Below are 21,553 nucleotides of genomic sequence, written 5' to 3'. Positions count from 1 at the left end.
AACACTCTGAAGACTATTGTTGGCAAGCCCAGCTAATCCACTCCAGTTGCTGTTGCTGTCTCTCTTCATTCCTCTTTGGCTGTATGGCCAGACAGCTGGGCTAGAGTCGGGCTTGATCAAAAAAAATTCAAAACAAAAAATCTGAGTAGAACTAATCAATGTCTGTTACACATCATTGTAACCTTTGACACCTTTATCTTGGATCAAAATTCAAGTTATTTTGTAAAGCAGCATTTAAAAAATATCGATATAAGGACCTCTCATGTTTTTATTTATTTTTTTCTTCTAGATTGCAGAATAAGGAAAAGTCTGTGCTTCAATTTTCATCTTTCCAGACTTACTCAGACTTGAAGGAGATGATAAAAGAAGTACAAACACAGTTTCTATCCTAGAAAGCTTTAGCAATTATTTTGGCCTCCATTTGTGTTCTTCCAGGTCATTTTGCGCAGTTGGGTCAGAAAACTGACCAGTAGCCTGGCCACCGGCCCTCACAGCATCATTCTCTCCGATAAACCTGTACATTACATCACTCAGCTCCCGCTGGCACCTCCTCCAGATAGAGTGCATCAAAGTTGTGAATGGCTGACCGGAGCCACTCTGCAAACGCGTCTCGTTCCTTGCTGTCACCTTCTGGTCGGAGCAGATTGAGAAGTTGGTGCTGCTGTAGGACCAAGGAGCGTTCATTAAGCTGTTACCTACATCCACTGCTAGACTTGGACACACAGAAGCTGGCTGGTTGGTGGAGTTGCTCGTCAGGGGGATCATGGGATGGGGCTTAACTGAACCGGCACAGGAAGAAGACGGACTGGCATTACAAGGAGAGGCAGTCTGAGTCGTGGGAGTGACATTTACACCCAGCTTCCTTTTTTTCTGAAATGAGCGCAGAAAACTGCACGTTAGAACAACATAAAGTAATTTTATCATGTTGGGTTGCACTAGAGAAGGTTGGGGAATATTAATCATTTAGTTTTTAGGTCAATATTAGCTTAAGAGCTAATATTAGCTTAAATGGTAATGTCATGGAGACTCATTAACACGCTGAATAACATTAACTTAACCCATTCAGTAAGCTGATTTCAGTTCTTACATCAAAATTTGCTAAAAACTAATGTTAGCTTAAATGCTAATTTCATGATGACGTATGCCAACACGCTGAATAGCCTTAACGTAAGATACTCAGTAAGCTAATCTTAGTTCTTACATCAAAATGAACTAAAAACTAATGTTAGCTTAAATGCTATAAATTTCATGTTGGCTTAGCCTAGAATGTTGGGTAGCATAAATTAACAATCTTAAAGGCTATTCATAAAGGAAAATGATAATATATTAAAACCTAAGTACGTATGAATGAAAGAAAATGACAGATTTGCGGAGCTAGCTTGTATGGGCTTCAAAGTGTGATTCCTGCCAAAAGTGGTTAATGCTAAGCAATGGAACTGATGATCTATAAACAGTTTCTAATGGTAAAAAGAAAACTGGAATTTTCTAAAATGTTCTTTGTCTTTTCATTATGGAGTTGTGTGTTGATGGTGGTGGGGGATAAAGCTGATTCATTTTAGAAAACACCTGGCTGTAACAAAATGTGGAAACATTAACGCAGGGGTGCTCAATACGTCGATCGCAATCGACCGATCGATCGCGGAAAGGTTTTGAGTCGATCTCGGCAGGTGACAAACTGAACGCCGCCAGGACGCTGAGACCAGCACTTCCTCTTCTGACAGGCTTATCAAAAATATTCACTAAGATCCTAAACGTTTGTAGCTTCATTAAAAAAAGAATAATTATAAAAAGTCAACGAAACATGTTAAAATTAATAATCTCAGTAATTATTGTTTCAACAAGGTGTTGCGCAATTCTGTGCGTTTCGGTTCCATTAACAAAAAACAAAACAAAAAAGCGACTAAAAGACCGACTGACGAACAGAGCAGGAGTTTAAATTAGCTACTCAACCACCACTGTGTTCATGAGAGGCTTATTAATAATCGAGAAATAAATATCAAGCCTGGAAACCTGATATCGTAACGGACTGAATGTTTTTAATGTAATCTTTGCTCGGCTTGCGGGGCGCATGCGGTTGCCACGGCAACGGGTGTGCTTAAACGACAAAGAGACCGAGAGTAAAAAGGTAGGAGATGTTTCCAGTTGATAGTCTATTCGGGTTGTTTTACCTTTTTTTTACCTTTGCTGTGGCTCATTACACCTGCTGTAGTTTCGGAACATTCAATAAACGACAAAATTGGACTAATTACCTCGTTCGTTTGTGAGCATACGTCACAACAAACATCAAATAGGACAAATATATTTCATTAAGTTTTAACAAATTCTACCGCGATAATTATGTGAAATTAAATCAATTATATCCCGACTTCAGAAGATTTGCCTTTACCTTTATTGGGCTCTTTGGTTCCTCCTATCAGTCTGTAGTTTCTCATATTGACGTCATCAAACCAAATTTCAGATCCACCATGATGACTGACTGGCACCTGCTGGTGTCAGGTTTGCACCAGTAAGCTGCTCCCAGTGTCAGAATCTCACTGCTCCTGGCATCCCTCGGCAGGGGCATCTTCTAGTTTTATCAGCAGCATGATAGGTCCAGAATCAGATGTTGGGCTTTTTTTTTGTGCTGAACCACGACCACACATTTCCACTCTTTCTTGGCTTACGGTGTCAAGAAGCCACCGCTTCTTTCTATCACGTGACTGGAGCGTGGGGCGGTCTCATTGGTTGTAGGGAGAGCGTAGCAGGGACCCCGCCATGAGCGTCGCATCACCTTATGGAGCGCGCTCAGCGTGGAGTGATGGTCAAGAAAACAGATGGAGGGGCCAAAACCTGCTCCAGTTTCTTGAGTCAAACGCTACAGCCGTGCTTTATGAGTCTGAGTTCACATTCAACAGGGAAAGGTCTCGTGTATAGTGGATATTGAAATCAGGCTGCATACCGTTCTGTTGTGCGCAAGACCTCGCGGCATTATGGTATTCTACACCACGAGCCGCTTTTCAAAATAAAATCTACATCGTTTACGCAAACAGTGGAGAGAAAACTATTCTTGCACTCTAGATATGGCCACTATTTACATCAAATAATTGTTTTTCTAAATTTGGGTCGTTGTTCTTATTTAGTGTTTTATACACTAATTAGATTTTCAAAAACATAATAATGAGATGAAGATGAAAATGAAGACAAAATATGGACATTTAATTTCAGATTAACATTTATTTAAATCACCGCGTAACATCAGGAGTCAGAATCTGAATGTAAATAAAACTTGCCGACTCCCTCAAACTCCAAACAATCCCTTTCAAAACCCAAGCAAAATTCTTGACTTGGCCAAGTGAAACATCTTTATGTGACTTAGCTTCTCTGCCAGGTATAGAAAATGTAAAACATTGGTCTAATCTGTTTTGACTGGACAAAACGCCTTCACAGGCTGGTATCATTCCAGTTACGGCCAGATGCCATAAAACGGATAATGTGAGTAGAGGGTACAACCAATTAATTTGTGAATTTATGGGCATTTGTGTATAAACCAAAGCCTGGTAATGCTTCGCAAAAGAAACAGAGCTAAAATATATTGAGCTGGGTGATACTTGCTGTGGCTGAGATTGCTGAGTATTCAGTGAAATAAGAAGCTACTACAGAAACATTTGAAAGTCAAGGAGCTAACAGAGAGGAATTAAAACTGTCTACATTGCATAGTTAAACTAAGAATTCATCTACTTTCCCTTTCTTAGGCCAATAGGCCACTAGCAGTATTAGGAGGCACACAGTTGTCATAGAAGATCTGGAAGGAGCCACTGACATATGTTACCCTCTTCAGGAAGTCCTCCAGCTGTTGAACCGTCATCTCTTGAACCTTGTTGTTTTCCCTGTCATTGAGCCCATAAGCAGCAAACGCAGGAAACTTTGAGCGCTCCGAGTAGGGAGCGTTGTGATCAAACTCAGCGCAGCAGTAGGCCGACCAGAGGTAGGTAGGAATGCCCAGGCGGTTAATGTTATGGCGGCGAATGGTGTGGCCTGAGGTGGTGATCCCTGTGACCACATAGGCAGTTCCACGGCAGTAGTTGTTCAGCCTCTTGCGCATGGTGTGTTCATGCATTTTCCAAGGACCGATGTTGAACTCTCGGACCCTGGGAACCACGTTGGTCAGAGTGTAGGTGGCCGCTTTATCCTCTGGGTCGGCCTGATGCTCGTCTGGATTCAGCTGGCCTCGTTCGAAGATCACAGTGTCGGAGTAGTCGTCGAGCACAGCCTGGGAATCCTCAAAGCTCTTGTGAATATTTGCAGAAGGGAACGGCTCCATCTCTCTGGATCCAGACACCAAAGAAAGCTGTGAGGACAAACAGTGTCAGAGTAACAAAACAAAACAATTTAATTCGAATTCATCTTTGGTCAACAACCATTCTTACCTGTGGCTCATACATCCAGGGTACATCAACCTTTTTGGAACCGTCCGAGCGCTTGAACGTGTACGCAGAGTAAACGGGGATGTGGCTGAAGGAGTCATAGAGGGTGAAGAACCGCGGCTTGCCTGCATAGTACTGGCAAATCTTTTTCAAAGGTTGCTCCTCAAGCCCTCGTGGTATAGTCCCCATGTACAAGAACTGCTTACACTCCGGTGAGATGTTGTCCTGGACCTCTGCTCCTGCCATTACAACGATGAGAAAATACAAGAGTTTCCCTTCGGTTCTGTAGACGGACATGATGAAACCTACAGAATATGATCTCCGGACTGCATTTAATCTCTTTTAGTTGCTCTCTCACTCCTCAGCTTACTCCATACCTCATGCCATTTCAGGTATGCAAATCCTTATCTTATTTCCTTTGCACACACCCAAAAACCCTCTCGCTGTTTTAACAGCCACTTCCACAGCACAGTTAGGTCTAAAAGGCATCTTCTTTTTTGTATTCATTAAAGCAACTTTTTAAAAGAATAGAGGTAGATAGTCAGTCCAGAGGAAACATGTTTAAAACTCTTCCTATACGTTTATCTTAATATGTCTGGTTAGGATTATATGACATATAATTACACTACATATCCATCCTCTTATACATATTTAGTCTCTACATATTTCTCCTTGCAGGTTTGCCAGGAGCTGGTGCCTATATCCAGTGGTCATTGGGTAAAACCTGGACAGGTCAGCAGTCCATCACAGGACAACACAGAGACGCACTCACATCTAAGGACAACTTAGAGAGACCAGTTAGCCTAGCGGTCATATTTTTGAACTGTGGGAGGAAACTGGAGTACCTAGAGAGAATCCATCCTTATGTTCAGTATCACATAAGGCTGCTGCACATATAAAACACTGAAAGATGGCAATATGTACTATTTAGTAGCACAATTGTTTGTTATTGAATCAGTAAAAAAACCAAAAAAAAACCACAGTGCTTCACAATATCTATTAGTGAACATCTTACTTCAGTATTTGGAAGTATAAAACGGAGACAGGAACATTATCCCTTTGTATTCCTAAAAGATAACATCATAGCAATTACCAAATGCCACTGATTATTAAAACTTGTAACTATGACGTGCTTCTCTTTGTTTTTAGTTGCTGGATTTTCACATTTTCTGTTACAAATACAATGACATTGCCCCTAAAGTTGATGCTCTAACAGGGGAAACCTGAGCTTGCTGATAGAATGTAATGAGTACAAGCATAAACTTTTTATTTTTACATCAGTTTGTTTCTCATTAAACCAATGGGGGACACCAAGAAACATATTCTTCAACATGTTTCTCAGTGTTTGGGTGGATAAAATGTAAAGAAACACATCAATATAATCGTGTCTGAACAGATAGCATAACAACAAATGGCGAAACTCGCTGGTTTTCCAGCTTGACACCATGATGCGCTCTAGAAATTTGCGTTTTCTAAACGTAATAAATTTATGGCTCTCATGACTCCTGCAGGAGTCTTGTTACACATCCTTTAACTTCCTGCGCAGTTTTCTTCCCTAGGAAATGCTTGTGTTGACTCTCCCTCCACCGTCTTCTTTTGTAACTCAAAGCTGTGTGTTTTTTTCATGCAGGAGAAAAGAGTGGGGAGCGTTTCTCAGAAACATCTGTTCCCATAACAAAAGGCCGATGGCAGCACGGCCTCTGTGGAAACAAACTCTTCCTGTTTACCACCCAAAGTTCTTCACCTTTTACGATGTAACTCCATATTGACCTAGCCGTGCCCTCTTACCAATTAAAAAATCCAGTTGCAGATGCCTAGTTTGAGACTAAACCTCTAGTGAAAACAGAAGTTACAACAGCAATAACATATTTTTAGATTCTGTTTACAGTCACCTCTAAGGGTCAGTCCAGTTGGTATGCCTACTTTCAACTATACAGTAGATAATTAGCAATGTAAATGTTACATTTTCTGTCTTGTGTCAGCTATAAAAAATGAATTAATGTTGTTTCTTTAATGCTTAATATCCCGCTGAAACACATATTTGAATGTGAACTATTTATTACTGATCTTATATTTTTTTGAGTTTTTCTTCTGTGTAGCTTAAATGGTGACTTCATACCAGCCGTACTAGGATATTTGCCTGTACTTTCAGATTGTAATATCACTCCCTGTATGAAAATGAGTAAAAACACTTTTGGAGAGTAAAGCAGATCATGTGCAAATAAAAGAAATTTCAATTGAAGGATTTCAATTTTCCTTCTTTAACAAGAAAATATTGTTTTCCCAAGGCTAAGATTTATAATATATCCTCAGTGAAGTCATTATCATTCCAACATTAAATATTCTCGTTAATGAATTACATTTTGTCTTCTCAACTCCAGCTGTGCAGTACACACATTTTTCTTGCCACTCCTGCTCTTGGGGAAGCAATTGTTCTCATTTTTATGGTGGGTAAATTTAGACAGAATCTGAAGATGATCGGCAATGAATTCAATCACTTTGGTGTTTCCAAAAAAATCTTTTCATTTGTCATGTTGGAATTAATTGTTAACGGGTCCTGTGTGTCCACCAGTTTCAGGTCATTGGTTTTCTGTCGATCAGTTGTGATCGGACTCTGAATGTCTGTTGAGTTATTTTCTCGTTGTTGGTTGTTGCAGTTCGTTACGGTGTCCCCCCTCTGTTTAAACGAGTCACATAGAGGATGACGGGTGTTTGTAGATATTTCTGTCCTGTGGATGCATTCCAATGCGTTTGTGTCTCCGTGTTGAAGACGGGCCGTGTGAGAGCCAGGAGACGCCGTTTATTTGCCTGTTGTGGATGGGCCGTGTTTGATAGAGGAACGGGGGGCTGTTTCATGCCTTACAGGAGCTGTTCGTGTTTATTTTGGGGGGGGGGGGGATGGATGTTTATAGGTCTTGTACCTCTCTTGGGGTGGTCTGCTTCGAGAATGTAAAAAAGAAAAAAGGAGGACTTTGTCTGTGTATTTTTCCCCATTCTTGTCAGTGGAGGATGCAGTGAAATATATTCAGCCCTCTCTCTCCAGTTGGCAAGCTGAAGCAGCAGACATCCACTGTTTCATGACCAGATAGAGAGACAGACGACTGAGTTAGGAGGTTTTGGTTTCTCTCTACAATGGTAGTCATATTTTTAGTATCAACACAAGGATATTACCCAAGCTTATCAAGGTAAGAGAGCTTTAGAATTAATCCCATTTAAGATTTCTTAGTATTTCTTTCTCAAGTTGAAATATTGAAACATTGAAATATTCACTCTTGTTTTTCTAGAAGAAGGAAAAGAACGATTAAAATCTTTTTTGACAAATAAAAAAAAACCTAATCTTTGATCTAAGCTATTCTATTGTAGCTCTGACTGAATGTTAAGGGTCCTGCTGGGAGGCAACCGTCCCAGTCATTTCACTCACAGATCTATTTATGTGTTGCCATATACTTAGCATCATCCACATTTTCTCTGACTCTGACTAGCTTATCTGTTCCTACTCAAGAAAAGTATCCCCACAGGATGCTGGTGCCACGACCATGTTTCACTGTGGGGTTGCTGTGCTTAATACGTTTTCCACCAGCTATATGCCTTAATTTTGGCTTCCTCCAACAAGAACAATTTCTTTTATATATTTCCTATGGCTTTTGGCAAACTTTAGATGGTATTTGGGATATTCTTTCATAAAGCCCAGATATGTGCAGGTAAAGTTCTCCATTGATTTATTCCTGACCTCTCTGGTGTGTTCAGGACTTAGTGATGCTATTTGTTCTCAAATATTCTCTAACTTTGAATCTGTTTGTCTAAAACAAACAGGTTAAAATCTGCACAAATTGACTTGTCCAATTAGGTGACTTTTGAAGTCAGTGGGTTGTACAAGGTTTTATTTAGGGGTGTCAGAGCAAAGGGGGAAAAAAACCAAAAACTATAGGCCACATTGTCCTGATTGTATCTGACAACAGCATGATACATTGCAGTTTGTGGTTGTAAAATGGCAAAACTTCTGGAAGGCACTGTCTGCAGTTGTAAGTCACAGAATAAGAAGGTATTCAAATCTGTAAAACGTCACTGTTTTCTCTGAATTTTCAGACAATCCAAGTCAACACCCAGAGGACAGAACGGGAAACAGGAAACGTGTCCAGGCTCTCAATCTCAACAGCCTTCATTCAAAGTAAATCACGATGCCTGGATTTGTTTTATAGAAAGATGTCAGACTTCCCCACCTCCTCCACTCCCACCCCCGATCCGGGTCACTGCGACTACGACGACTGGTATCCCTCCTTCTCCATCATCCCGTCTTTCTATATTCTGGCCTTCTTGGTGGGTTGCCTTGGTAACACCTTGGTGCTCTGGGTGTACCTGCGTCGACCCGACGGGATCAGGATAGGAGAGCAGTGTTGCTGCTGTTTCAGAGCAGATCGCCAACATGCGCCTTCTCCTTGTAAAAACAAACCATCAGGACGGAGTAACAGAGCTTCCTCTCATTCCTTCACCTCTTCCTTGTGCCCTCCCTCAATCCCTCAGCCCTCTCGCTCCCTCACAGATTCTCTGATAGCCAGTTTGGCGTTAGCTGACCTTTGCTTCCTTGTAACGCTCCCTTTATGGGCTACCTACACAGCAATGGGCTACCACTGGCCTTTTGGGCAACCCCTTTGCCAGATCAGCAGCTTCCTCACCGCTCTCAACATGTACGCCAGCGTATTCAGTCTGAGCATGCTCAGTGTGGAGCGGTACAGGGTCCTGAAGGGACGCTGGCACTCCGGCCACCATCCCTCGCCGAGGGGTCCCAACAGGACGCTGTGGATACTGGTAGTGGTGTGGGTGGTAGCAGCGGTCCTGGCTCTTCCTGGCTTGCTGCTGCGTTCCATCAGGGAAGTGGAACTTGACCCCAAGTCTGAGGATGACCCCAGATCTGTCATCCTTTCCTGCCAGATGGATTACTCCATGCTGGTTGGGGGAGATCTTGAAGAGGATGAAAAAGGCAGGGCAGAAGTGTGGTGGGATGCCGTGTTGAGCATAAAGTCAACCTTAATTGGCTTCCTGCTACCTCTTGTCATCCTGCTTTTCTGCTACTGCTCATTGGCTCAGCTGCTCAGCAGGCACTTTGGACGTGGCCCCCGTCCCGACCGCAGGCGCCAGCGCAGACTCCTCAGGGTCATTGTCACTTTAGTGATGGCCTTCTTCCTTTGCTGGATGCCACTCAACGTCAACAAGACTGTCTACATCCTGCTGGAGTTGGGCTTTGTCCCGTATACATGTCCTCTACACCAGGCTCTGCTGGCTGCTCATCCGTTCGTCACCTGTTTGGCTTACCTCAACTCCTGCCTGAACCCTCTGCTCTACGCCGCCTGTGACCAGTCATTCAGGGAACAATGCAGAGCAACTCTGCTCGTGTGGTGCGGGATGTGCAGAAGAGAAGCAGAGGGAGAAGGGAGGAAAGAAGAACACGAGAAACAGCAGAGGAGCTCGACCTCTCCAGCAAGGGCACGAGAGGATGAAGAGGAAGAGGACAAGTTATGAGAAGGAAAAGGAATAATAAACTCTTCATGTTCAGTTCAAAAGCAGAATAAAATTGAATCTAAAAAAAATAAAAGAGAAACTAAATATTTGTTGCACATTGTTACGTCTAAAATTCCCAGCTGCCTGAGCATTTGCTCTGTCCAGCTTGTATGAGACTTTTACAGTTAACATCCAGAAATGGAAATGTTCAAACAGTATTTTTCCACGGGGTACTATCGAGATGTTTCCTATAAGAAAATGCACATGCTTCCTAAATTATTTGAGGCAGAAATAATCTGGGGTCAGATAAAAGCTTCTCATGATACATGATATGTGATACATTCAGAGGGTACTTTGTGTTTGTTGGTTTGTGTTGCACTACTGTTTTTGACTTTTCACTGTTTATCTTTCTTTATGACAATAATAAAAGGCCACATCATATTGAAATTTCCTCTGTTGACTTTTTTATATGCGACATAAACAACATTAATGATAATGAACGTTTTTTTGTTTGTGACCTTTCGAATACAAAATCATTACAGAAATTTTCAAAATGATACAATTAAGAAGAAAGAAACACTTCAAAAGAGATACAAGTCAAAAGTTGTAAAAATACACTAATGACTCATAAAATAATTACATTAAAAATAAACTATGATTTAAAGACTGCAAATGGAGAAAATTGATGTGTACATCTTTGTCCAAAAGAAGGTAAAAACTTCAGTTGTTGATTTTGCATAGCAGTCTCTTCATGAAACTGTTGTACAACAGCTGTGTCTTCAGTCAGAGGCGTCTTACAGATTCTCTGTAATGACTACAAAAAATCATCCCAGTGCTAATTTGAAGAATTAAAGAGTTATGAGTGAAATAACTTTTCTACATAATTACAGTAGTTCCAAGAACTGCTGTTATACGTTTTAAATCAATAGGATAATATTTGAGGGGAATGGAGAGGGTATGCATATTTTGGCAGGCTGGAGATATTGCCCAAAAACGCATCCCAGTGCTAATTTGAAGAATTAAAGAGTTATGAGTGAAATAACTTTTNTTTCTACATAATGAGAGTAGTTCCAAGAACTGCTGTTATAAGATTTAAATCAATAGGATAATATTTGAGGGGAATAGATAAGGGATGCATATTTTGGCAGGCTGGAAATGTTGCCCAAAAACGCATCCCTGTGCTAATTTGAAGAATTCAAGAGTTAAGGGTGAAATAACTTTTTTTTTTTTTACATAATTTGAGTAGTTCCAAGAACTGCTGGTATAAGTTTTATATCTATAGAATAATATTTGAGGGGAATAGAGAGAGGATGCATATTGTGGCAGGCTCAAAATCTATTAATGTCAAAACATGCATCCCTGTGCTAATTGGGGTAAATAAAGAGCTTAAAGGATTTAATCTCTTCTACGTAATGACACTTGTTCTCTGAGCTAATGCCCTAAGTTTCATATCAACAAGACGGATGCAAATATTTTCAGGCTCATAAATTAAGTTGCATTTCCTCCTACATTAATAGACTAGAACTGAAGCATAATATAAAATGTTCTACATAATGTGCCTCTGTTGTAATGCTTTTGAGCTATTATGGTATCAAAAGACAAAGCAGAGAATTTCAAACCATTTGCGGAGAACGTTTACAACACATGGACTGAAAAAAAAAGTTCGACTCATATGTGTCAATAAAAGTGTAAAAACCGTATTTATTTCAAATAATTTGCGAAATAAAACCCACCGTATTAAGGATTACATGGTTGAGAAACGTGATAATGTTACAAATATCTTTAAAATTTCCTCTTCGGTCATATTTTTATCCGTTTCCTCGTCAATATGCGAGAGCTTAGAGCGATGCGCGCTCCCGCGACAGGGGGTGCGCATAACACCTGTCAGCCCTTTTAGAAATACCGGACTCCGTCCAGTAGATGGCACTCATTCCCCCTTAGAATGTTAACTTCGCACTGGGTGCATCTCAGATGAACTTTATGTTTACATGATTCTTCCTTAATCAATGTCTTCGGAGGTACATGCATGCTGCACACAGTTCAGACTGTTTTACATAAAGGTTTGAAGTAATCCATAGGAATTCTTTATTCGCGCTGTAAGATCCAAAGTCAGGATAAAATCTAAACTACCGAGGAGCTTTTGTTGTGATATTACTCTACACGTTCCGGAGTATTGACAATGGGAACAGCTCTGATTTATGATGAGGAGATGACCAAATACAAACTGCTCTGGGTTGAGTGAGTATCAAAAACATGTTCACATCGTGTGAATCGGATTTGTTGACTTCTTTAGCCTGGAGGATACTATGTCGGCTACATGTATATGTTGTTATTCCTACAGTAGTCACAGTTAACTTCACTTACTAGATTGCTGTTACTTCACTGTCACTTTTTACCAACTGCTTGCTAGCGCTTTTACGACATTTTTAATGTTATTTATGAATGTTTTCAAATGTTACCACATACATTACTGTTATTCAACTCTACAAATGAGCGGTTTCTAAATTAAACATTTCAAGCTGTCTTTAGGAGTAGGAACGGATAACACCTACCCATAAATTAAAAATGTTTGTTTTAGAAAATATGCTTTTAATATTCCTGTTTTGCTATCGTCATTCCTGCTTTTCCATATTTAAACGAGGTATTTTCAAACAGAAGTAGAAAAAACTTCTGTTTTTTTTTACTTCTTTACTTATTTAAAGTGTACATTTAAATAAAACTGCCACCGTTTTAGTTTTAGAAAAGAAAAATTGCATTAGAAATGCAAAACATAAACTTATAAACTTAATTGATTTTATTCAAAACAAGACAGCAAAAATCATCCAGTCCTGCTGCAGAAATAATGTAATCCATTATTGTTAAATACATATTTCTACTTATTATAATATTATCTAGACTTTGTATGTAATATTGTGTTACTGATTTAAGTAGAAATATAACACAAACACCCAGTTAAACTCAGTTATTTGTAAGTGTTGGTCTTACTCTTCAAAATACCCTATTTTGCCACTCTTGTCTTTATGGATTATACACATACAGTTTTTATTACACCATATTACAATAATGATTTATAATTTAATATTAGCTGTTTGATTAAAAATGCTTCCAAACAGACAAACTAGACTTTTGCTTAGAGGAAAAACTTTAAAACTTTTCCATCACATTATAGTAACCTCTTGCTGAAAACGTCTGGTGGGTTACCTACTTTTATATTGATAACTGTGACTGGTAACATGATGCTTACGGCTATATTACTTTGTTTTTGTTTCTGCAGCCCGGCATGTAAGATCGAGGTTCCCGAGCGGCTCTCGGTCAGTTACGAGGCCCTGGTCAGGACGGGTCTGTCTGACCGCTGTGTCTCTGTGCCGCCTCGTGAGGCCTCAGATGCAGAGATCCTGCTCGTCCACAGGTCGGTCCTGGCTGCTGCTCTGCGCAGTGCCGGCCCCTTGAACACAGGGTCCTTCAGCAGATATTTGATTCAGGGTATCCCATCTCCTACTAGCACAGCCAATCAAAACATCGTTTTAAATGTTCCCAGTTTGATTGTGTGCACATCCAACGCCTCTGACTTTCAAGGTTTGCTAGTTACAGGCATTCATGTGTGGAATAATTGTTGTGAGGAGTTAAAGCTGTGTTTTTCCACTTTTTAAATAAAAACTAAATGTCTAAAAATGTTTTGTTAAATAAATACAATTAGGTTTTATTATGGTTGTTTTTCTTTTATGAGTTTGTCTACAGACTCATACAGAATTCTTTAGAGATGTGTTTTAGAAAAATACAAAGGAAATATTCTGCTGTTTTGGTTTTGATAATGCCGTATGTGTAAAAAAAACTTATGCTTCTAGTTCAGTCTATGCTTTGTGTTCTTGTCTTTGGTAGGAATTTTCAATATTACCTTTTCTGCTTCTGTATTACGTTTATCTTGTTTTTTTATTCTTTTTCTGTTGTTTTGCTTTCTCTGTATTGTTTTTTCTTTTTGGAAAAAAAAAAGCTAAGAATGACAGAAGTAAATAATAATAAAACTTTTGTAACTATAGCATATAAACTTACAGCAGTAGTCAATATAATAATGAAATACCAATATTAAACTATGCTTTCTAATGTAATATCTCAGCTATTTTAAAGAATTTCAAATGGGGTTAATTCTTTATAAATGTAACGTCAAATTTACATGTGCGCTTGGGGGCCCCCTGCTGGTCTGAATTCGTTCCTGCATTGATTTCCCTCTGGAACTGTTACGGTTCAGTGAATTTATTCACCTCCTCATTAATGTGAAATAAACATTCTCGTCATGCTGCTGTTTACAGTGAGGAATATCTGGAGGGTGTGAAAAAGACTCCGCACATGACTTTGGAGGACTTGAAGGAGTTCACCCTTCAGTACGGGGACGTCTACTTCCACCCAGTTAGTCCCCTATTCAGTGTTTGACAGTTGTCCCTCTTTCACTCTCTGGTTGTGTTCCTCACTTTTTTATCTCCTGTTTTCTTAATTGTTTACTGCTGTAGAATATCTACCACTGCGCCAAGCTGGCTGCAGGCTCTGCTCTGCAACTGGTGGACAGTGTCATGACAGGGAAGGTCAGGAATGGCATGGCTCTGGTTAGGTAAGGGTCGAAACGTGTAAATTATGCTTTGCATTGTTTATTTCATGTCCCTGCTTTGTTGCAGTGAGGCTTTTAACATTAACCGTAACATATAGGAGGAAAAAAACAGAGTAGAAACGGTAAATTTTAGCTCATGCTACGACTAGGAATGTGTGTCGTGTTGTCGTTTCTAGACCGCCGGGACACCACAGCATGCGCAGTGCTGCCAGTGGTTTCTGTGTGTTCAACAATGTGGCCATAGCAGCGCGCTACGCTAAGCAAAAACATGGAGCCAAAAGGTATTTTGAGCCTTTCTTTAAAATCTTTCTCGCCGTTTGTTTTATTTTGCCGACTTCTTCTGGAATCAGGTTCACTTAAAGCAGCTTAAATGTTTCTTCTTCAGGGTGCTAATAGTAGACTGGGACATACATCACGGTCAAGGGGTGCAGTATTGCTTTGAAGATGATCCGAGGTGGGGCCCGTTTGTCAAATAGCAACCTGTGAAAGTCTGAGAGGATGCAACAGGTTTTCTCATGTTTTATTTATTGAGGGTTTCATGGTGTTCTGCAGTGTTCTGTACTTTTCTTGGCACCGCTACGAGCATCAGGAATTCTGGCCCAATCTTAGGGAGTCAGACTACGATTGCGTCGGCAAAGGAAGCGGAGCCGGCTACAACATAAATGTGCCATGGAATGAGGTGAGCAGGTAGATAAATGGACTGGTGTATTGATTTTGTCGGTATTAATACCAATTGGTGGGTTAAGGCGTGAGATCACACTCACTATCCTACTGTCACAAATGTAACCATGTTGCATTGCCAAAGGTATGCTCACTTATAAACCCTGAAATGTTTATTGTGTTTGCACTGATGGAAGGATGAATGGTGGTACAGTCAGAATCTACTTACCATTTTTGTCACGTTTACAAATTTATGATATTTATAATTTTGATTTTATTTTGAAATAAGGGATAAATATTTGCTCACCAGAGTCGTCATAATATTTCAGGTGGGAATGGAAAACGGCGACTATCTGTCGGTCTTCTGCCATGTCCTCCTGCCAGTAGCTTATGAGGTGAGACATTTTTGGGACACATTTATTTAAGACTGAAGGGTGACCATGACTTGTTGCTCTTTTGATTCTTCCTTGCAGTTTTGCCCAGACTTAGTTTTGGTGTGTGCAGGCTTTGACTCGGCTATTGGCGACCCAGAGGTACCAAAAAACAGCAACAGAAATTCTTCCTGTGCAAAGCGAACTTATTTACACATTGCATGCATGCATTCTCTCTTACAGTTCTATCTTATGCCATTGAATTGGCATCAAAAACATCCATGTTACTTGTTTTGTTGGGGGTTTTTTTCCAGGGAGAGATGTGTGCCACTCCGGACATCTTCGCCCACTTAACTCACCTCCTAATGAACCTTGCTGGAGGAAAACTGTGTGCTGTGCTGGAGGTATGATTAACAAGACTTAGCAGTCGTATTTAACTGACTTTGAAAGTATTTTATGTATTTTTATACTTTTCTTTTAGGGAGGCTACAACTTGACTTCTCTCGCACAATCCGTGTGTCAGACTGTTCAGACTTTGCTCGGCGATCCGCTGCCTCAGCTCGCAAACGTCAGGAGTCCCTGCGAAAGGTCGGTCAAACGTAATCTGAGCGCTACAGGAAGCCGTGTAACATTTTCCTTCTACCTGGCAATTACGCTGTTACTTTGTCCTGATCTTTCTCATGAAATGAAAACAAGTGTCAAGTTTGTGGATGCAACTTGACAGAGAAATAGAAATTTAAGCTGTGTGAATCTTGAAATCGGTGGGTTTGTTGCTGTTTTTCAGTGCGCTCGAGTCTCTTCAGTGTGTCCGATCGGTTCAGAGGCGGTACTGGTCCATCCTGAAGCATGCAGGTAGAGCAGCCACGCAGCAGTTGTTCAGATTTACTTTGCTATTCTAGCACGACACAGAATATGCCTTTTTATTCATTAAGAAAAGTGCGATAATGTTGTCTTATACATAAGTGCCTACTTTTTGTGTATATTACAATCGTATTCTTACTGGAGCACAACAACTCCTGCCATAAGCTCATGGAAGTAGAGAGAAACTTCATCTTTTTTAAGATGTAGAAAAGTTAATTTTAGTTCCTTATTTCTATACTTCTTGTCTCGTGTGGTTTCTCGTTTCTCCAGCCGATTCACCTACGACAGACGTCAGCACCAAACGGATCAAACTGGCAAAAGCAGAGGAAGAAAAAGCAGAGACGGCAGAGGAAGAAAGAGGCCAGGAGGAAAAAGTTTGGCCTGAGCCTGCAGAGCGTTTGCGTCCTCCCGTTTGTTCTGCGTCGGTGCTTCCTGACGACGCGGCTTGTCCAGACGGATTAAAACGCCTCGTCTCCTCCAAAGATCCCGAACCGCTTCTAGTCAGCAGAATAAAGTGAGAGGCACTTAAGAGTCGCACGCCTCGTTTTTACGAGCGTTTTCACGCTGCTCGTTAAATGAACCGTTTCCTTGAAGGAACCGTTCCACGGAAGATGCGGGTGATGCGGATGGTGTCGCCACCTTCTCGAGACTTTACACCCTGATTGAGAAAATGAGAACAAACGAGGTAAAAATCAAGACATTGTTTGGGTTCCTTCTCCCTCTACTGGCTTGTTGTGTGTTGATTTTATTTGAACGGTTCTCAGATTGGCAACGGCGTAGCGCTGGTCCCCGATGTCGCCGCAGCCATGGAGTGTGTTGTCCAGGATCTCGGCTCTGACCTCGTCAGCCGGTATGGAAGTCAAATCTTACGCAGACTGTGTTGTATGTTTTGACAAAAACCACACAGACATATTCCCGTTGAGCTTCACTTTGAAAGTAACTGATCAACATTTATTAGAATACCCAGTTTAGTTTCTCAAAAATAAATGAGTAATAAATGCTTTCAGACCTGAATTGTTTCCACTCGTCTTCCTTCAGGGTTTTAGTTGTTTGTGTCGGCAAAGAGGAGCTGAATTGCGCCACGGCTGATGGGTAAAGTGATTTAAGCCATATTGCACTTTTTATAAAAGTTTTTATGGAAAGGATTTTCAGCAAGAATCACAATTTTATTAAGAAAAAAATCTCTGTTTTAAGGAAAATGCTTGTACAAATCAGCAGTGAAGACAAACAGGAACAGAAAGGCAAATATTATATTCCAGTGTGTTTAAAGAAGGTGAGATAACTTTAAAAAACACAAACACATTACTGAATGCATCTCACAAACATGATGTCTAGTTTTCTTGTCCTCTCAGGGTTGTGCTGACACAGTAGGATTCATCCAGGCGGTCTTTGGTCTCCTCCTACCTCTGGGATACGAGTATGACCCCGGTCTTGTCCTTTTGGTTCGCATGCCAGGAAGCGGAGTGGGCGACTGTATGTGGCAGCAACTAATTGGCCTGCTGAAGGGCTTCGCAAAGGGACACACTCTGGTTCTGATGCAGGTGAGACGACCGGAGCAAGTTTGAAGTCTTAAGTCTTCACAAACTTTATTTTTCTTTGGGCTTCAGACGAATGATGGGGCATGTATGGACCCTACTGCCTCCGCCCTCCTTGGGCACCCTGCGCCTCCTCTGCAGGAGCTTCTGACTCCGCTCCCAGACGATGGAGGTGCTTTGGAGAGAATGAGAGAGAGGCTGCAGGCTCACTGGAAAATGCTGCAAACAACAGGTGAATGGATTTGCTGCAACCCTTCCATGGTCGGCCACATCCCCAAACTCTCAAAACTCAAAATTACATGATGTATACTCACAAAAACTTGCATGTGTGTGTGTGTCTTAAGTATCTTCAGGAAATGGAGAGACTGCTAAAAGCTGAAGCCGTCCTGCTGCTGTTTGTCTTTGTGGAGCTGATGGACGATTTGACATATTTGACATTCGGCAGCTAGTAAACCCCACACTCTGTTCATTTTTATATGCAAAGTGCTGTTTTATACTCATTATGTTTCAGTCAATGATTTTCATACATCCTTAAATGTATTTGTTCTAGCCAGTCTAATGCTGTACGAGTGAAACTTTGGTCTGGTAGTTGCTTTTTTATGAGATGCTAGGCGGCTAACGACGTTGTACCTCTTGTGGCGTCTAAACGTCATTTCCGGGGGTCTTCTTGGATTGCACGTTCACCAGTTTATTACATTCCGACAAGACAAAACCCAACAACTCCAAAGAACACGACAACAGTATTTACACGGACTTTGCCACGACGGTAACTTGAATGCTCTTCTGGTTTTAACACATCCCTATTACGTGTCGCCCCGTGGCTCATTTGAGCCCACAGCCCCCTCTAGTGACCAAACAGGGATATTACATGTGACGCCTATAACTGCTCTGTGATAGAAATACAAAAAAAAAAAATAGTGAGATGGTTTTTTGGTGATTTTTCATATGTTGAAGCAATTCATCAGATGTAAACCAAAAGTTTGGCACCTATTTATAATTAAAACAGACCATATTAATGATGTGTTTATGTGTGGTTTGGAAATTATTGATGTTTTGCTCTGGAGTGTGCTGGCCACTATGGGAGAAAATAATATTTGAGAGAAGTGAAAATTGTTTATAAAGTAGTTAGATGACAATCCTCAGCCTTAGGGGATGCTTTGTTTCTTTTTAATTCCCACTTTACACTTAATTTAGTTATTTAATTCAGTATATGTCAAACCATTCTTTATTTTATTGGGTAGCTCTCTCTTTTCCTTCTGTTTTTCCTCTTTGTCTTCTTCTGAATTCTGCTTTTTTATTATCATCCCTGTCATTTGGTGTTCCACCCTTGAACATGTCTTTATGTGTGTGCAAAATATTAGTATTTCAACAAAATACATCCCAGTGCCGATGTATGTCACATCGTTTTGGGCTGTTTATGCATTTAAACTTCAACTGATACAACTACAATAGCAACTTCAGAAGCAATTTTGCTCAAGTTTTATCTTTAATGTAGTTTTTCTTTTGTTTGTTTTAAATCCACGTTCGGTCATAAGCAAATATACCACCTCAAATATTCTCATGAACCTCAAATAATGTTTGGTTTAATGTTCTTAAGCAAGTTGCAAGTCACATCCAAGAACAGGTTTCTGGCATAAAGCTGGCTCCATGTATTACCACTCTTCTTAGTTGGTTTGATAATTCATTTAAAGAGGTTGATTTTATGACTGTATAATGTAATTCACATTTCCAACAAACCTGAGGTATGGCATTTTAAAATGCAAGAGGTGTGCCGGCTTTATCAATTCCTAAGCTGGTTTTGATGTTTTTTTTTGTTTTTTTTTAATTTATTATTATTCTGTTTTAACAGCCTGTTATGTTCAGGTTTCTATCATCTAATTCTTCATTTAAGACGAAGTTTTAAAAATGTTGTAGAAGTTTCAACTATTGATCCAACAAGTGGCTCATTATTCGAGTCTCCAATACTACAGAGTTCGAGGAGGACATCTAGTGGTCAAAAAATGAAGTGCAACTTCCAAAATGGAGTAGAATTCCATATGTTGGCAAAGATAGTGTTATATGTGTATTATAGTTTTATATAAATAATATAACTTTGGGGCCTGAGTATCATAGTTGGGTAGTAACTACTTTTCATTTTGGTCTTTAACATACCAAAATTTCCACTTCATATTTTGGTCTGATCATGTAATTTTTAAATATGGAATGATTGGTGTTTTGGTCACTTGCTCAATACTTGAGTAGCCTTTTTACCGAATACTAATTTACTCTTACTTTAGTAATTTCTTGGACTTGAGTAAAAATATGTTGAAGTAGGATCATTTTTGGGTAGTCTGCCTACCTCTGAGTGTTTCAAACGTCACTAAAATGCTTGAAATGTCAGCATTGACGTGATGAAACCATGCCTCGACAGAGTGGTTCATACATTTCCGTTCATACGTTGAACCGTCCTATCACCACTGAGCAAGATAGTCCCACAGCATGATGCTGTCACCACCACACTTACCATCTGGGATAAATTTGAAAGCCCCATTTCAGATCCTCCATTCTCTTTTTTATCGTGGTCTGCTCTGATCATCAAACATTCCTCTAACACAGTTGTCTTAATTGTCAGTGTGGTAAACGTCACAAATTTCTAGGTTTTAATGTTGATGTTACACACTAGATTTACCAGTGTAGACGCTGAAACTGATGTTCCCAGTATCTTCCAGTTCCAATTTTCATTCGTCTGACGGTAACAGTCTGGATTAGACGGATGAAACTTGGACACGGTTGGATGTTCCAACAGGAAAAATGATCTCAAACACACATCAAACTGTTTCTTGTAATGGATAAAACAGACTAACGTGAAGCTGCAGGACTGATCCAGACCACAAGCCTGTCATAAAAATTTGTGCTTGAAAGCAGTATGTTTTCCAGGAAACCAATTTAAATGCGCTTTAGTATTTCTGATTGAAAGAATGATCGTAAATGCAGACATTTTTTAGGTCGTAAGCTTGTTGGAAGCTGCAAAAAGCCTGTGGTAGATAAAAGTACAGCACTCGAAAGGGACTTTTAACCAAACCTTGCTGGGGTGAATATATTTGAGACGATATGGAGCAGAAACAAAATGCACAAGCTGGAGTTCACTGAAAAAAGGACCCTGTCTTTTTCCAGATTTTTTTCAAACGGTTTTATTTTTGTTTCTATGATTTTAGAGTACAAAACTGCAGTGAATCTGCTTCAACTGAAGTTGGGCCTAAATGGTGTCCGAGTTTGAGAGAGCGGTGTTAAATGGGGCCTTTTTACTGCTTTTGTGCCGTGTAGAGTTTCTTGCATAAGGCAGTCTAGAAATGTTAGAAGGGATTGTCCCATACACTCTTTAAAGTGCACTTTTTGAATATTGGTACCATTTTTTACATAGTAAAAAATTCCAACTTGCAGTTTTAGTGGACCTATTAGGTCTAGTTAAACCTGAATTCAAAGGCTGTCTACAGAGAAGAGGTTGTGAAACTGGACAAATTAGATTTTTATATCTATATAAAAAGCATTTAATCAGTCGGTGAGTCAAAAACAAAATACGGAGGGGAGAAATGTTAAAACATAATAAAGAATGTCAATTTAACAAATCAGCGAGAAAACCGCAGCATT

General features: G+C 40.1%; 3 protein-coding genes and 1 long non-coding RNA gene across 6 annotated transcripts; 2 read left to right on the top strand and 2 right to left on the bottom strand.

The window, feature by feature from the left end:
* Window positions 1-248: 248 nt before the first annotated feature.
* Window positions 249-2,953, bottom strand: LOC103478752 (uncharacterized). Its single transcript, XR_535839.2, has 2 exons — window positions 2,387-2,953; window positions 249-870 (listed from the first exon to the last, which is right to left on the bottom strand). It is a non-coding gene; the product is annotated as an uncharacterized LOC103478752 (long non-coding RNA).
* Window positions 2,090-10,346, top strand: aplnr2 (apelin receptor 2). 3 transcript variants are annotated; one of them, XM_017309724.1, is made up of 3 exons: window positions 4,589-4,795; window positions 5,082-5,135; window positions 8,490-10,346. In XM_017309724.1, exons 1-3 carry the CDS (start codon window positions 4,718-4,720, stop codon window positions 9,918-9,920), a joined length of 1,563 nt encoding a protein of 520 aa, XP_017165213.1. In that variant the 5' UTR covers window positions 4,589-4,717; the 3' UTR covers window positions 9,921-10,346. The 3 variants fall into 3 exon arrangements, with proteins under 3 accessions (XP_008430993.1, XP_017165213.1, XP_017165214.1); XM_008432771.2 differs by lacking the exons at window positions 4,589-4,795; window positions 5,082-5,135 and adding an exon at window positions 2,090-2,125; XM_017309725.1 differs by lacking the exons at window positions 4,589-4,795; window positions 5,082-5,135 and adding an exon at window positions 7,328-7,588.
* Window positions 3,728-4,722, bottom strand: LOC103478813 (endonuclease domain-containing 1 protein-like). The gene is made up of 2 exons (XM_008432873.2): window positions 4,407-4,722; window positions 3,728-4,327 (listed from the first exon to the last, which is right to left on the bottom strand). The coding sequence occupies exons 1-2, from the start codon at window positions 4,698-4,700 to the stop codon at window positions 3,728-3,730; spliced, it is 894 nt and encodes a 297-aa protein (XP_008431095.1). The 5' UTR covers window positions 4,701-4,722.
* Window positions 10,347-11,834: 1,488 nt separating the features above from the next.
* Window positions 11,835-18,949, top strand: hdac10 (histone deacetylase 10). The gene is made up of 20 exons (XM_008432768.2): window positions 11,835-12,137; window positions 13,174-13,308; window positions 14,207-14,303; window positions 14,405-14,502; window positions 14,676-14,780; window positions 14,885-14,953; window positions 15,052-15,178; window positions 15,489-15,554; window positions 15,633-15,692; window positions 15,845-15,934; window positions 16,012-16,118; window positions 16,315-16,382; window positions 16,662-16,905; window positions 16,986-17,076; window positions 17,156-17,241; window positions 17,430-17,483; window positions 17,586-17,664; window positions 17,744-17,932; window positions 17,999-18,158; window positions 18,271-18,949. The coding sequence occupies exons 1-20, from the start codon at window positions 12,079-12,081 to the stop codon at window positions 18,303-18,305; spliced, it is 2,019 nt and encodes a 672-aa protein (XP_008430990.1). The 5' UTR covers window positions 11,835-12,078; the 3' UTR covers window positions 18,306-18,949.
* The last annotated feature ends 2,604 nt before the right edge of the window (window positions 18,950-21,553 follow it).

This window comes from Poecilia reticulata, linkage group LG16 (genome assembly GCF_000633615.1).
Source record: "Poecilia reticulata strain Guanapo linkage group LG16, Guppy_female_1.0+MT, whole genome shotgun sequence".
NCBI lineage: Eukaryota > Metazoa > Chordata > Actinopteri > Cyprinodontiformes > Poeciliidae > Poecilia > Poecilia reticulata.
This window is presented reverse-complemented; position numbering and strand designations above follow the sequence as displayed.